This window comes from Microcaecilia unicolor, chromosome 6 (assembly GCF_901765095.1).
Source record: "Microcaecilia unicolor chromosome 6, aMicUni1.1, whole genome shotgun sequence".
In the NCBI taxonomy this organism is placed as follows: domain Eukaryota; kingdom Metazoa; phylum Chordata; class Amphibia; order Gymnophiona; family Siphonopidae; genus Microcaecilia; species Microcaecilia unicolor.
The window spans coordinates 256,083,994-256,100,260 of NC_044036.1; the positions used below are offsets into that span (position 1 = coordinate 256,083,994).

General features: G+C 44.0%; 1 protein-coding gene across 2 annotated transcripts in view; it reads right to left on the bottom strand.

Moving 5' to 3' along the window:
• ASTN2 (astrotactin 2) overlaps positions 1-16,267 on the bottom strand; it is a 1,362,231-nt gene that overhangs the window by 66,324 nt on the left and 1,279,640 nt on the right. For both annotated transcript variants that reach the window (XM_030207207.1, XM_030207206.1), the window contains one exon: positions 9,650-9,750. In XM_030207207.1, coding sequence (XP_030063067.1) covers positions 9,650-9,750 — 101 coding nt within the window. The remainder of the gene's footprint in view (positions 1-9,649; positions 9,751-16,267) is intronic.

A 16,267-nucleotide genomic window follows, 5' to 3' on the forward strand; every position in this document is an offset into this window, starting at 1 on the left:
TTCATGCTTCATAATTTATGTAAGGATAGTTCTAAGAAAGGTTTAATGTGATGGTCCCCAGAGTCTATATAGGTACTATAAATATTCATTAACTGGTTTAATGAATATTTATAGTACCAGCTATCATACTAGTGTCATTGATACGATTAGCTTTGTGGTATCCTGAGTGGCAGTGACTGTGTGTGTGCTGTATGTTTGCCAAACATAGCACTTCAAATTAGCCAGGTGTGTGTGTCTCATGCAATAGCCAGCTGCCAGCAATCTGTCCACTCTTGAACTTCTCATATATTCCAAAGTGTTGGGTGTACATAAGCATCATGACGTGATTCTGGAAAATGAGCACATACATCTGTGATTTCACCCAGGGTATTGCACACCACCTGCATGTTTAAAGAATATAATGCCCCTGTGGTTGCAATAGGTGGACTCCCTCTCTCTTGGAGACCTGAGGACCACATGGGTGCAATCTATCACTCCCACGACAGATGAGAAGTGGGCAATGCCATAGAAATTGGTCACTGATTGCTGCACTTCCTGCACTGTGCTTGGGAAGGCTACACGTATTTTGTGGAGTAAGTGAGGAAATCATTTAGAAACTGTGAGAGGCATTAAGATTATGGCTGGTTGGCTGATTCTAGTAGTCACTGCCTGGACCAACTGGAAGCTACCAGTGAAGCAAGAGAAGATCTTATCTTCAGATTGACAAGCACATAACTGCACAACTTGATTACTGCAATGTCATTTATGCTGGTCTTCCTCGTTATTTGCTTAAACATTTGCAAACTGTCCAGAACACAATGTCAAGCTTCTTTCAAATGCGAGACAACATAAGTCTGTAACCTCCCAGTATCACTGGTTGTTGATTACACACCAAATTCAGTTTAAGATTCTCACTATAATTCATAATCTATTAAATTAGGGTGCCCCACTCTATTGTTGTCCCTGGTCAATGCACACACTCCTGCTAGAACCTTGCAATCTCTGCATGATGGACAGCTGCACATTACTTCTCCTCGTGTGGCTCATTTGGAATCAACTTGCCAATGTGCCTTCTATGTTGCAGCAGCAACCGCCGTTCTGAATAGTATGCCTCTCAATCATCGTAATGAGCCATCCTTCCCTAAATTTAGGGCAGCCTAAGAACTAATTTGTTTCAACAAGCCTACAACAGCTAGGAGTGTTGGTTGTTGGACTTTGGGTGCTCAGATGTTTACCTGTTGTTAATACTTCTCTTCTATCATGTCTTTCCAATTGCTTTGGAGTTCCTTTCTTATGTTTATTGATTTTGTAAACTGCTTTGCTGTGCTCCTATGAAGAGCGGTATATTAATTTGAATATACCCAGTGCATTATTTTGTCCCGCTCCCTTCCATTCCTGCTCCGTTTTAAATATTGCCGGTCGCGATTCTTCTTCTATCCCTTGCCCTCCCCTCCCCTCCATGCCAGCAATTCTCTCTCCCCTGCCCTCCATGTCTGACATGTCCCCTCTCTCCCCTGCCCTCCCCTCCCCTCTCCAAGTCGCGACGAACCAGCCGGCAGTGAAGACAGCAGTACTCACTGAGGCAGTCACGCAGGGCGCAATGAGGTTCGTCTCCTCTGATCTTGCGTTGCTTCCCTCTCAGCGCGTCCCGCCCTCGAAGGCGGGATGTGCTGAGAGGGAAGCAATGCGAGATCAGAGGAGACGAACCTGCTTGCGCCCTGTGTCTGCGTGCCTGCCTCAGTGTGTACCGCTGTCTTCACTGCTGGCTGGTTCATAGCGACTTGGAGAGGGAGGCAGGAGAGAGAGGGGACATGGAGGGCAGGGGAGGGGAGAGAGAATTGCTGGCATGGAGGGGAGGGCAGGGGGAAGAGGAGACATGCTGGACATGGGCAGGGGAGGGAGGAGAATTGCTGGGCATGGATGAAGGGAGGGCAGGGGGGAGGGCAGAATCGCTGGACATGGAGGGGAGGGCAGGGGAGAGGAGACATGCTGGACATGGGCAGGAGAGAGATGAGAATTGCTGGGCATGGATGAGGGGAGGGCAGGGGAGGGAGGCGACATGCTGGGCTTGGAGGGCAGGGGAGGGGAGAGAGAAGTGCTGGACGTGGAGGAGAGGGCAGGGGGAGAGGATACATGCTGGACATGGCAGGGGAGAGAGGAGAATCACTGGGCATGGCATGGGTGGCTGGAGGGGGGCAGGGGGAGAGGAGGGTTGCTGGACATGGGTGGATGGAGGGGAGGGCAGGGGAGAGAAGAAATGCTGGACATGGATGGAGGTGAGGGAAGAGAATGAGAAGGAGATGAGATGAGGGAAAAGGAAGAGTGGAGAAAAACTGCACATGGATGTAGAAAATAGGCAGAAGCTGGATCCACTGGACAGTCAAGTCTGTGGAGGACCCAGCTTTTACATACGGATGTAGGGCATGAAATGAAGAAGAAAGGTGGAAAGCAAAGAACTAAATGGAAAGGAAGCCCTGGAAACGGAGTTAAGAGGACAGATAGCAGCAGAATCAGATACTGAGCCAGCATGATCAGAAAAACAAGTCACCAGACAACAAAGGTAGAAAAAAATCATTTTATTTTCATTTTAGTGTCTGGAATATGTCCAATTTGAGAATTTACATCTGCTGTCTTATTTTGCACTGGGTATACTGGAGCTGTAACAGCTTACAGAAATTATTTATAATGAAAAAAAAATCACATTATTTTTTTCTCCTATACTAGTATAATATTTTCAATGATGTCTGTTTATATGCGCTATGGCTGGTATAAAGGGTGTGGCTAATGTGAATGTGGTTATAGTAGGGGTGGGGGTCATATGTGGTGACTCTGCCCACAATGAGTACCGGCACCTTTTTTTCTACAAAAAAAGCACTGAATATACCATAACCATAATTATAACCCTGCATCTTTGTGCCTGTAGGAAGAGCTCCAGCTCCTTGCAAAGATGACACATAGCAGCCTTATCAAATCTGAACCTGATGAGTCACTACTCGTCCAGTGAGATCTAGGAACTGTGTTCTGGGCTTGTATATCTTTGCATGGGGATAGCTCCTGTGAGCCCTTCCGTCCTCCCCCTCTGCTTCCTGCAGCAGGTAATGTGCTGCCCACTCATTTACTTTGTCCATGAGTGTTGCCACTTGGGACCACAAAGCAACTTGTCCTACCACCAATACCAGTGTGTTCCCAGACCCTACCCAACAAAGTAATCCACTACCAACACCAATGTGCTCCCAGCCTCCAAAGTATCTCTCTACCAGCCTCAAAAGCACATACGCATACCACTGTACATAGGGCCACCGACAGAGACCACCAACACTCATACTATTTCACTTCAAAACAGGCAGACACAAGGCTGATGGGAGACAGAGAGCAGAAACCTTGAAGGGGAGCGGTGGGATGGCTGGACATAGAAGGACAGTCAGACACAGGGCAAGGCAGGGCATACAACTGGGGTTAGGGATGGGAAGTGAATATGGGGCAAACACAATGGGAGATTGGCAGGGGAATAGGTATGAACTGGGAACTATCTGGTTGTGGGATCTGAGTTCTTGAGGGTGTGAGCACAAAAGGCACGACAGTTAAGGTTGTGAACAGACAACAAATAAAGGCAGTGATGACTATCAGACCACACGCTTGTTCTCCACTGTCCTCCAGTTGGCACCAATGCAAGTAGTCCTTAAAGACAGATTGCCGTGGCACTTGGACATTTCCTATAGCAGGTCTAAATACTGATGTTGACATTTCTGGAGATATACATCCCCACACATACCAGAATTGCCCACAAACGTCCTTTCCTGGTACTGCCCACACTATATGCTAGTCCCACCCCCAAGACTACCACTTTCTGCAAAGTCCATTTTTAGATGGTGATGGTGCATGGACGTTCATGGAGCTCCTGCTGTAAAATGGTGTTTGGCTGTTCTTGACACAAGAATGGCCACCTGGGCCCATTCAGACATCGATATTACAAATAGGCCTTCTAAAATACTACCATATCACCTATGAGCTTTTATGAAATAGACTTGAAGTAGGTGATGTTATAATATTACCTTCTTAATAAAAACTTAACTATATTTCTAGAGGTATACTATTTTGTGTTAAAAGCAGCAACAGCATGAATTTGGGCTTTACTGTTGTGTTAAATTTAAATGTGCTGATTGATACAGCTTTTTGTGTTAGAAATTTAAAATTTAACACAAACATCAGCTCTAATGCCAAAAAAAGCATATATTAACGCAAGCTTGTTAAATCTGTTCTAACATGAATTAAAAGCCAATGCAGACATTTAGAGCTAGATTCAGTAAATGGATGCCCTTTGGGTTGTAAAATAAATGTGTGCTGAATGCTATTCTATAACTGGTGCTCTGAGGTGGGTGCCATTTATAGAATAGTGTAAGGATTTATACCAATTGAAACGTGTGTAAATCCTTGACGTACGTTAGGTGCAGATCCCCTGAATTCTATAATAACTGCGTGCATCTTTAGTGAACGCCCTGACCATAGGAGGTCGGTTGGCCCAACTGTTGGGGAGGCTAAAGGGGGCGGGGTTATGGGGTGGGGCCAGGGGTGGAGCTTAAATCCATAATTGTCTGATAACACACAGAAAAAAATAAATAAATAAAAATAAAAGTCACAATTAATACCTTTTATTAAATTTAGATATTAGCTATGTAACATATGTCAAAGAATAAAGTGGTTGCTCAAAGCATATACTAACCACAATCGCTCAACTGCAAAACACTATGCACAACTTTGTGCAAAAACACACTCAGAACCTTACTGTACCATAATATTACACTGGGCAGAACCTAATACACCAATATACCACCCATACGGAAAATGCAGACCGTCAACAATATGAAACAAGGGATCATAATATCACAATTCTCATGTAGAGCCACAAAACATCCTAATTCATGTTTAATGTGGGATAAAATGCCATAAATAAGTAAATAAATATAAACTTTTAATGTTGAGCACCTGATTCTCAAAGTGGACATATTCCAAACACAATAATGAAAATAAAATAATCTTTTCTACCTTTGTTGTCTGGTGACTTTGTTTTTCTGATCATGCAGGCCCAAGTATACCGATTCTGCTGCTTCTGTCCTCTTAACTCTGGTTCCAGGGCTTCCTTTCCATTTATTTCTTTACTTTCTGCCTTTCTTCTTCATTTCTTGCTTTACCATCCGTAAGTAAAAGCTGGGTCCTCTGCAGACTTGACTGTCCAGTGGATCCAGCTTCTGCCTATTTTCTCCATCGATGTACAGGATTTCCCCCTTTTCCCTCATCTCATCTCCTTCCTCTGTCTTCCCTCCCCTCCATGCATGTCCAGAATTTCTCCCCTTCATTCATGTGCATCTCCTTCCTGTCTTCCCATCTCGCCATCCATGTCCAGCAACCCTCTTCTCTCCTCTAGCCAACCCATGTCCAGCCAACCCTCCTCTCTCTTCCCTGCCCTCTCCTCCATCCACCCATGTCCAGCAACCCTCCTCTCCCCTCTAGCCACCCACCCATGTCCAGCAAATCTCCTCTCCCCTGACCTCCCCTGACCTCCCCTCCACCCATGTCCAGCAACCCTCCTCTCTCCCCTGCCATCCCCTCTATCCACCATTCCAGCAACCCTCCTCTTTCCCCTGCCATTCCCTCTATCCACCCATTCCAGCAACCCTCCTCTCTCCCCTGCCCATCCCCTCTATCCACCCATTCCAGCACCCTCCTCTTTCCCCTGCCATCCCCTCTATCCACCCATTCCAGCAACCCTCCTCTCTCCCCTGCCATCCCCTCTATCCACCCATTCAGCAACCCTCCTCTCTCCCCTGCCATCCCTCTATCCACCCATTCCAGCAACCCTCCTCTTTCCCCTGCCATCTCCTCTATCCACCCATTCCAGCAACCCTCCTCTCCCCTGCCCTCCATGCATATCCAGCGCCAGCGCAATTCTCCTCTCCCCTTCCCCTCCCCTCGTTTACTATCTGCCCCGCGCCATCTTTAATTTACCTGCGTCCCAGCATCGGCCCGCCGTGTCATTTCAAAGCCCGCCCTGCTGCCTGTCTCTATTCTTCCCTCCGTTAGCGATGTGATTCATTCGGCAGAGTCCCACCTTCTGACATCATTTCCTTGAGGGCGGGACTCTGCCGAACGAACACGTCGCAAAGGGAGGGAAGACTAGAGACAGGCAGCAGGGCAGGCTTTGAAATGACGCGGCGGGCCGCGCTGGGACGCAGGTAAATTAAAGATGGCGCGGGGCAGTTAGTAAACAAGGGGAGGGAACAGGGAGACTCACGGCGCCACCTAACTCTTTCCTGCTGTGGCTGGGGAGGCTTAGCCTCCCCAAGCCTCTTATACTGGGCGCCTATGGCCCTGACCTGCTTGTTCCCCTCCCGTGACCATGCCCCCTTTTCAGTTGCAAGCTAAAAAATTTGCGCTCACATCTTTATAGAATAGCTCTTTCCAAGATGTGTATGCAAATCCAAACTGTTGCCAATTAACACAGACTAAGCTTATAAAAAGTGTGTTGTACTACCAGTATTACCTGTGGTGTAAATGTAAGTTCGCTATTAAAAGTTTCAGCAAGAAATTTAGTGCTACTGGGGTATCGTGGAGAAGGATAATTGCCATATTTCTTATTTCTGATCAGAAAAAAAAAGAAGGCTTTTAGATTTTGAAGGGTTTAGGACAAGTTTATTATCTGAAGTCAGTTTCAGCCTTATTTTCGAAAGAGTAAGGTGCCCATATTTTGACCCAAATCGGGAGATGGGTGCCCATCTCGCAAAGGCGGCCAAATCGGTATAATCGAAAGCCGATATTGAGCGTCTTGAACTGCAATCTGTCGCGGGAAACGGTCAAAGTTGATGGGAGGCGTGGTGAAGGCGGGACTGGGGCGTGTTTATTGGCCTAGGAGAGATGGGTGCCTTTGGCCGATAATCGAAAAAAGAAAGGCGTTTTTACCGCGAATTGGGTCATTTTTTGGACCCTTTTTTCCCCACAAACAAGTCCCAAAAAAGTGTCCTAAATGGCCAGATGACCACCGGAGGGAATCAGGGAGGACCACCCCTGACTCCCCCAGTGGTCACTAACCCCCTCCCACCAAAAAAAAAAAGAACTTTAACAACTTTTTTCCCCAGCCTGTATGCCAGCCTCAAATGTCATACCCAGCTCCATCACAGCAGTATACAGGTCCTTGGAGCAGTTGTTAGTGGGTGCAGTGGACTTCAGGCAGGTGGACCCAGGCCCATCCCCCCCTACCTGTTACACTTGTGCTGGTAAATGGGAGCCCTCCAAACTGCCCCCAAAACCCACTGTACCCACACCTAAGTGCCCCCCTTCAGCCATAAGGACTATGGTAATGGTGTAGAGTTGTGGGCAGTGGGTTTTGGGGGGATTTGACAGGCTCAGCACCCAAGGGATGGGAGCTATGGACTTGGGAGGTATTTAATTTTTTTAATTGTTACAAGTGCCCCTTAGGGTGCCCGGTTGGTGTCCTGGCATGTGAGGGGGACCAGTGCACTATGAATCCTGGCCCCTCCCACGACCCAATGCCTTGGATTTGTTCATTTTTGAGCTGGGCGCCTTCGGTTTCCATTATCACTGAAAACGAAACCGCCAGCTCAAATCCGCACAAATCCGATGCATTTGCCGGGCACAAACCGCAGTATCAAAAAAAAAAGATGGGCACCCATTTTTTTTCGAAAATACGATCTGTCCGCCCCATCACGTACCATACTTGGACATAGATGCCCATGGAGATGGGCGTTCGCATTCGATTATGCCCCTCTTAGTGACCTGTGTCAATTTAGTGTTGATATTGTAGATGTCGGAGGAGCTCAAGGGATCTACAGTGCTAAGGATTTGAATATCATCAGCATATTTGTACATGGTGAAGTCAAGAGATTGGACTAAACAAGGAGTGAAATGCCCGGTAGAAGGAGTTTGAAATCGAACACTGAAGCTCTGGTCCTTGAAGTAGGATGTAACTAGTCATATATACAGTTCAGCGATATACAGCCTAAAGGAGGTAGGCCGGTAAGTGCACAATCAGCGGAGAACCTAGATTACAATGCCGGGCTGTTTCTGGTGACCGGCATTGAATATGTGGGATTTTTTTAGCTAGCTTAAACTTAACTGGCCAAGTTAATATTCAGCGCTGACCAGTTAAGTTTATAAGTGGCCAAAGATAGGCCTGCTATTTAAGTGGTTTGATTTGCCCGCTAAACTTAGCCAGCGAAGTGCTGAATATTTGTGGCTAGCCGGTATCATATCGCACAATATAGCCAGCTAGCTGAGATAAACCATCTATCTCACACTGAATATTAGTGCTTAGCCAGTTAAATGCTATTTAACCATCCAGAAGCCATTCTTGGATGGTTAAATAGCGCTAATGATTGGCCAGCATGTCTTTTAGCTTGATCTGATTTAGTCAGTGCGAGCAAGACAGAACGATCGTCGACTAGATACAATGCTGTGGATAGATCCAGTGATAAAAGAAGTGTAAACCCCTGGTGGCAGAGCAAGGTATTACAATAATGGTACCAAATATGTCACAGTGTTTCCCCAAAATGACCTCAACACCAACCAGGAGCTTAACAATAAAAGAAAATATTTTTTTTATTATTTGAATATATTTAAATGCTAATGAAATCTTACCAACTTGCAAATTTTAACATATGTATTTCAATTACAGTTTGTGACACAAATCAGTTTAGTCTCTAGAAACATTGAGAGCATGTTCAGATAAGTATAAATATTAGTTACATAAATCATTTAAGTACATTCAATTTTGCAACACACTAGATTCTTTAAAGTTTCTTTTCTCCTGTTTTTCAGATTTCCGGAGACCTTCAAGGATCTCAGCATGTAAGTTTTCCTCTACTCTTTTTTTTTTACTTCTTTTAGTTATCTCTCACTTATTGTTCAGGTTTCCTTTACTATTTTCTCTTATGTGCACTTTTTTAAATAGTTTCAGTCACTTAGCTGCTCTCTTTGTTTTCTCTCTCTGGCTCTCTTGAATGGTGGGTGCCTTTTCTTTCAGGTGATGAGCTCCAGCATCAACTTCTTCCAGTCTTTTCCTAGTAACATGTTCTCACCAATACAGCTCCTTCCCAACTGCCAGCCTGAGCTGTTTGTCACTCTCCTGAGAGTTCCATCAGCATGCGGAACACTCAGAGCATGGACACAGGACTACTCAGTTTCACTGCACGGCTCACTGTCTCTACACCAGATCTAGAAGGAGCCAGGTAATCTTTTAAAATTTAACCCATAGGGTTACAGAAGAACTGATTGCATTCGATTAAGTTGGTAATATATGTAAGTGGTGATGCCCCACAGTGCTGTTTCAGTTCTATGGTGCTGTCAAAGTCCTGTTTGATTCGAATGAAGTATATTTGTCTCAGTAATGAAATCAGAGAGTTGATAATGGACTACTGTTTCATCAATCTTAGCAATGAAAGGAAGATTAGCAATGGGCTGCAAATTTGTGATGTTGCTAGTAGGTTGAGAAGAATCTTTTTTTTTTTTTGATGAATAACATCAGCTTTCCAGGTGTCTATGGTTTTTAGTCTTAAAGTGAGCCAAGATCTGCACCCTTGGCTTTCAGTAGGCTGTGGGAATAGCAGGAATACTGTGTTTTTAATAGAAAAAATGAAGGTGAAAAGTAACAAACACATACCTTCTGCCTTGGTATCATCTACCAATGGACAGGCGGTTCGCAGGGTCACAGTGCTCAGTTCAGAGTGTCTTCCACGTGTATCCACTGCATACAATGTAAATCTAAAAAAAAAAAAAAGATAATGGGAAAAGAATTTAAGAATTGACTTTTGAAGAATGGCTAGACTTGAGAGGTGTTGGCAGAAGGGCTGCCAAATTTTATTTGGACTTAATTCATTCTGATAAAATAAGACATGTTCCAGTTGGAGAGGCCATGTCTATTCATAGTAGCATAGTAAATGATAGTAACATAGTAACATAGTAGATGACGGCAGAAAAAGACCTACACGATCCATCCAGTCTGCCCAACAAGATAAACTCATATGTGTATACCTTACCTTGATTTGTACCTGTCTTTTTCAGGGCACAGACCGTATAAGTCTGCCCAGCACTATCCCCTCCTCCCAACCACCAGCCCCGCCTCCCACCACCGGCTCTGGCACAGACCGTATAAGTCTGCCCAGCACTATTCCCTGCCTCCCCACCACCAGACCCGCCTCCCACCACTGGCTCTGGCACAGACCGTATAAGTCTGCCCACCACTATCCTCGCCTCCCAACCACCAACCCCTCTTCCCCCCACCGGCTCCGCCACCCAATTTCGGCTAAGCTCCTGAGGATCCATTCCTTCTGCACAGGATTCCTTTATGTATATCCCACACATGTTTGAATTCCATTACTGTTTTCATCTCCACCACCTCCCACAGAGGGCATTCCAAGCATCCACCACTCTCTCTGTGAAAAAATAAAGGCCCGCATTGACCATCCAGTCTGCCCAAATGAAATAGCAACAGCAGTTAAGTAAACTCTTGAAATGAATTGCAAAAGGAATCAAGGTTTTTGAGGATGTGTTACAAGAGCTTAAAACCAATTACATAGTTTCAATATCAGCCTTCACAGCCAAGATCTCAAATTTCTCATAGCTTATTTCAAAGGATATGCAATGGCTTTCCTTTTCAAATCTACCTGGCAAATAAATTTTATGGACTTGTCCTCTATTAATCTTTCAAGGGGCAAATTTCATTAGTTATATTCAACGCTCTTTATTGAAGGAAAACTGCTATTCATCCATCAATATATCCTTGAACATAGAAAATCCCAACAAGGGCACCATGTTTCAATTGACTGGCTGCCTCTTGGGACATAAACATCACTCTCATAGCGCTGAATTTGGGCCACTCCCTACCAACATTCACGGGGAGAGAGGGAACATTTAAAAAATGTTATGCTAGAGACAGCAACCTTAGATATTTAGAGTATATTTATATATGGCTATAGAATGGCAAAGCTTTTTAAAGTAAGAGGGCTGTGTTAAGGTAGTGCTCTCTGTTAAGTGTGCAATGCACCTTTAATAATAATAAAGAGCTATGATTGGTGCTTTTGTACCTTTGATATCTTTTAAGATACCAAGTTGCAATTTATGCCTTAGATTATGTTGTGGTGCTATAAAAGTGATGAGGCAAAAATTGTTCAATGTGATTTCTAAATGTTATGTAATTTTCAATAGCCCACTGAGGTACAAAAATCACAGGTAGTTCTCTACCTATGTACTTGGTAGATAATATTTTAAGAAAACTATGGTGGGGGGGGGGGGGGGATTCGATAAATGGTGCCTAAAAAATCAGGAATGGGAAAAAAAGGTGTAGTATTATTCTATAAACTGTACCTAAAGTTAGACAGAGTTTATAGAATAGTGCTTGGGCCCAGAGGTTGTGTCTACATTTAGGCATGGCCATTTGCATTAACATAAATGTGGTGCAAATGCCTGCACCTATATTTAGGCACAGAGTCCCCTTATTGTATAATTACACCCAATGGCCCTCCCATTTCTGCACCCCTTTTCCAACTCACACCTAAATTTACATACATACATGTTAATTGAGTCTAATTAATGCCAATAATTGTTTGTTAAATACCCAATTATGGTGCTAATTAGATTGTAATTCAATTAAAATGCATGCACAAATTGGGCACACACCAAATTTGCACATGCATTTTTTAACGCTTTTTATAGAATTAGGGGGTATATGTATAATTTTTCTTTCCAAATTTGCTTATGTACTTGGCCTGATGGCAGAGTACCCAAAGATTTGTATCGCCTTTCTCTGTGGGCCGAGGAAAGAGTGAAAAAAAAAAAATAGACACAAATTGAAAATTCCATCCATGCATATTTTATTCTCCTGACCTCAACAAGGCTTTAGGAATACCCTTTTTCAATGTAAGTAAAATGTAAGCACATACTAAACCCTGAGTGTATTTTTTAGTTGATCTGTGGACAATTTTTAACTAGGTCACTCTACCTAAGTAACTTGCTATTTACTGGTGCATGGTTTTGAAAACTGGCATCTACATGCTGATTGTTTGACCAAAAAAGCATCAGAAAGATATTAAATATCAGAGACATGTAAGACAAGAATTTGAATTTGTGTTTATCTTTTACAGAGAATGAGATGTTCTCTTTAATGAATAAGTTTCATGGTGTACGATGTTTATGAAAGAATGATCTTTTAGGCTCAAGAAAGATGATCTCCTGGCTCCAAATCAGAAGAAGCAAATGAAACAAACCTAGTTTTCCAAGTTTTGTTTGAAAGGTTTTCATATTAGGAAACTCCAAAAATGCTTTGAAATAAAAGTTCAGAAACAAGGACTGACCCAACTGTACCCTATAATCTCAAATTATGTGACATTCCAGCCTTCCAAGACACACAGCCAAAGGCCTCGCTTCCACACTTCTGAAGCTACCTTCCATCATAGCTTACCTTTGCCGACACAGGAAAGTGCTAGAAGGGTTTGAGAATGCATGTATCTAATGTAACTACATGCATGTGGCAGAATTCTGCTGTTTGCCCGGGTTATGGATGGAATTTTAAGAATTTCTTAGAGTAACCACTAAGGGCTTGATTCTATATATGATGCCTGAAAATTCTGCGTGGAAAAAAATACACCTAGGCGTATTCTCTAAAGTCTGTCTAAATTTTATAGAATAGGCTTAAATTTCTGTGCAGTATATAGAATGCGCAGAGCACCGATCCACACAACTACATTTAGTCGCGGTCAATGACGCCAACTGGTGTAAATCCCAATGCCTAAATTAGGCACTGAGTGGGTATATTCTATAACAACATGCATAGATTTTAGAAACACCCATGACCCATCCATTCCATGCCCATAATCATGTCTACTTTTCAACTATCCTGCTTATTTTCGAAGGAGAAGGGACGGCCATCTTCCGACACAAATCGGGAGATGGCCGGCCTTCTCCTAATGCCGGCCAAATCAATATAATCGAAAGCCAATTTTGGCCGGCTTCAACTGCTTTCCATCGCAGGGCCGGCCAAAGTTCAAGGGGGCGTGTTGGCAGGGTAGCGATGGCGGGATTGGGGCGTGGTTAAGAGATGGCTGGCCTCGGCCAATAATTGAAAAAAGAGGCCGGCCTGATGAGCATTTGACCGGCTTTACTTGGTCTCTTTTTGTTCAAGACCAAGTCTTGAAAAGGTGCCCAAACTGACCAGATGACCACCGGAGGGAATTGGGGATCATCTCCCCTTACTCCCCCAGTGGTCACCAACCCCCTCCCACCCCCCAAAAAATCAAAAACATTTTTTGCCAGCCTCAAATGTCATGCCCAGCTCCATCACAGCACTATGCAGGTCCCTGGAGCAGTATTTAGTGGGTGCAGTGCACTTCAGGCAGGCGGACCCAGGCCCATCCCCCCCTACCTGTTACACTTGTGGTGGTAAATGGGAGTCCTCCAATACCCACCAGAAGCCCACTGTACCCACATGTAGGTGCCCCCCTTCATCCCTAAGGACTATGGTAGTGGTGTACAGTTGTGGGTAGTGTGGTTTTTTTTGGGGGGGGGGGGTTGGGGGGCTCAGCACCCAAGGTAAGTGAGCTATGCACCTGGGATCATTTTGTGAAGTCTACTGCAGTGCCCCCTAGAGTGCCCAGTTGGTGTCCTGGCATGTGAGGGGGACCAGTGCACTACAAATGCTGGCTCCTCCCATGACCAAAGGGCTTGGATTTTGCCGGGTTTGAGATGGCCGCCATTAGTTTCCATTATCGGCGAAAACCAATGGCGGCCATCTCTAACGCTGGCGATCTCTAAGGGTGACCCAAATGTTGAGATTTGGCCGGCCCCAACCATATTATCGAAATGAAAGATGGCTGGTCATCTTATTTCGATAATACAGTCGGGTACGCCGCTTAACAGGGCCGACATTGGAGATGGCCGCCTTTATAGATGGCCGGCCCCATTCGATTATGCCCCTCCACATGACTTAGAATTTATGTGCACCACGTTACAGAAAATCCTTAGCCAGTAGTGCACATAATTCTAATTAATGCCAATTAGTGCTGATAATTGCTTGTTAACATCCAATTATCAGTACTGATTAGCTTGTTAACTAATTAAGGTATGCGCATTGTTATGGAATACATCTTGATCTTCTGTAATTGTTTTTCCTTTTTCTTCTACTTAGTACTTCTATTTTCCCATATTCTACACTCTTTCCCTCCATGACTTTCACATCAGACCCTGAATTGCAAGATGGAAAACAGTCCCGTGACCTGCAACTTCCTGTGTCTTAAACTCTTAATCTTGTAGAAACATACCAGAGTTTTGGGTGCTTTATCTGGGGCACTTCTGTAAACCTATCCTGACTGCACACCTTAGGGAACTACATTCCTTTTTTGTTATTTAGCACAGAATAAACAAGAAAGCCCTGTTTAGCTTTTGGAGCCTACAGCTCAGCAAATCATTTTGATGCTGCTTCAGGAGAAGCTGGATATGCCACAGATATCACTTAAATTATTCAGATAGGACCTTGTATATGAGGGCACTAGGAAATGACAGCATTGCAAGCTTTAATGGAGAGAATGATAAAATATTAGGGGAAGATGTGAAATCTGTTACATTGTATCACACACTCTCAAGTTACAAAAATACCACCTTCACATTTGACACAAATTAGATACAATTTCTTTCATGCCACAAAGATAACACCAATCTGAATTAGAACTTTATTTTTCACAAGTATAGGAGATATTTCCCTTCTGCATATCCCTTTTTTTGTTTGTTTTGCAAGGAAAATATCAACAATAATTAAGAAATAAGAATAACGAACCAATAATTGAACTTCGCCTGCTGGATCTCATTCTATGCCACATTACCTTAAGCCAGTTGTTCCCAAAACTGGCACTGGAGGCACCCCAACCAGTCAGGTTTTCTTCATGATATCTACAATGAATATTCATGACAGAGATTTGCATGCATTGGAGGCAGTGCATGCAAATCTCTCTCATTCATTGTGGATATCCTGAAAACCTGACTGGCTCGAGTGCCTCCAGGGAACTGCCTTGTTGCATCAATCAGAAGTTTTCCATAGGAAATCCTTCATTCTTACTGTACTATCTAGTAGCACACTTCTGAAAATTCATCAGAAGCTATCAACATACAAATGGAGTATGTTTATATGCATACTAGATGAACAGTAGTAACGTGCCACAGGAGTAAAGAAACTCTAGAGAACTATATCTGTCACAGAAGCAGAAGCAATGAAAGTGCAGGAGCGTAACAAGTCATGCACATGCCCTGACACACCCCCATATGCTGCTGATGTGCCCCTGCCCTGCCCACTTTGCAAGGAAAGACAATAAGGGGCATGATTTTCATGCTCCAGCTTCCCCTGCTCCCTGGGTGACCACACATAGCTTGCTATGGCCCTGTGAAAGTGCACCACAAGACATATGAGAAGAGACTTGATGACCTGAAGATGTATACCCTAGAGCAGTGATTCCCAAACCTGGTCCTGGAAGCACCCCAGCCAGTCAGGTTTTCAAGATGTCCACAATAAATATTCATGAGAAAGATTTGCATGCAGTGGAGGCAGTGTATGCAAATCTCTCTCAGGAATATTCATTGTGTATATCCTGAAAACCTGACTGGCTGGGGTGCCACCATGACCAGGTCTGGGAACCACTGCCCTAGAGGAAAGGAGGGATAGGGGTGATATGATACAGACATTTAAATATTTGAAAGTTATTAATATACAAACAAACCTTTTCCATAGATGGAGAAGCAGTAGAACTAGAGGACATGAACTGAGGTGCGAGTGTCAACTTAGGACAAACATCAGGAAATACTTTTTCAGGGAAAGGGTGGTAGATACCTGGAAAGCCTACCCACAAAAGGTGGTGGAGATAAAAATGATAATGGAACTGAAAAATATATGGGATAAACACAAAGAAATCCTATATGGAAAGGGAATTGAAGCAAAACAAACAGTGGTGCTTAGATGGCAACTCCAGTAATTGGGAAATAAGGCCAGTGATGGGCAGACTTCTACAGTCTGTGCCCTAAAAATGGCAAGGAACGATCAAGATCAAGTATGCATGAGTAGTATTGCATCATACTATATGCTATGAGTGTATCTTGTTGGGCAGACTGGACATGAATGAGTAATATTTCATCATACCATATGCTATGAGTGTACCTTGTTGGGCAGACTGGGTGGACCATAAGGTCTTTACCTGCCATCATCTACCATGTTACTATGTTCACAAGCCTCCCTGTCTCTGCT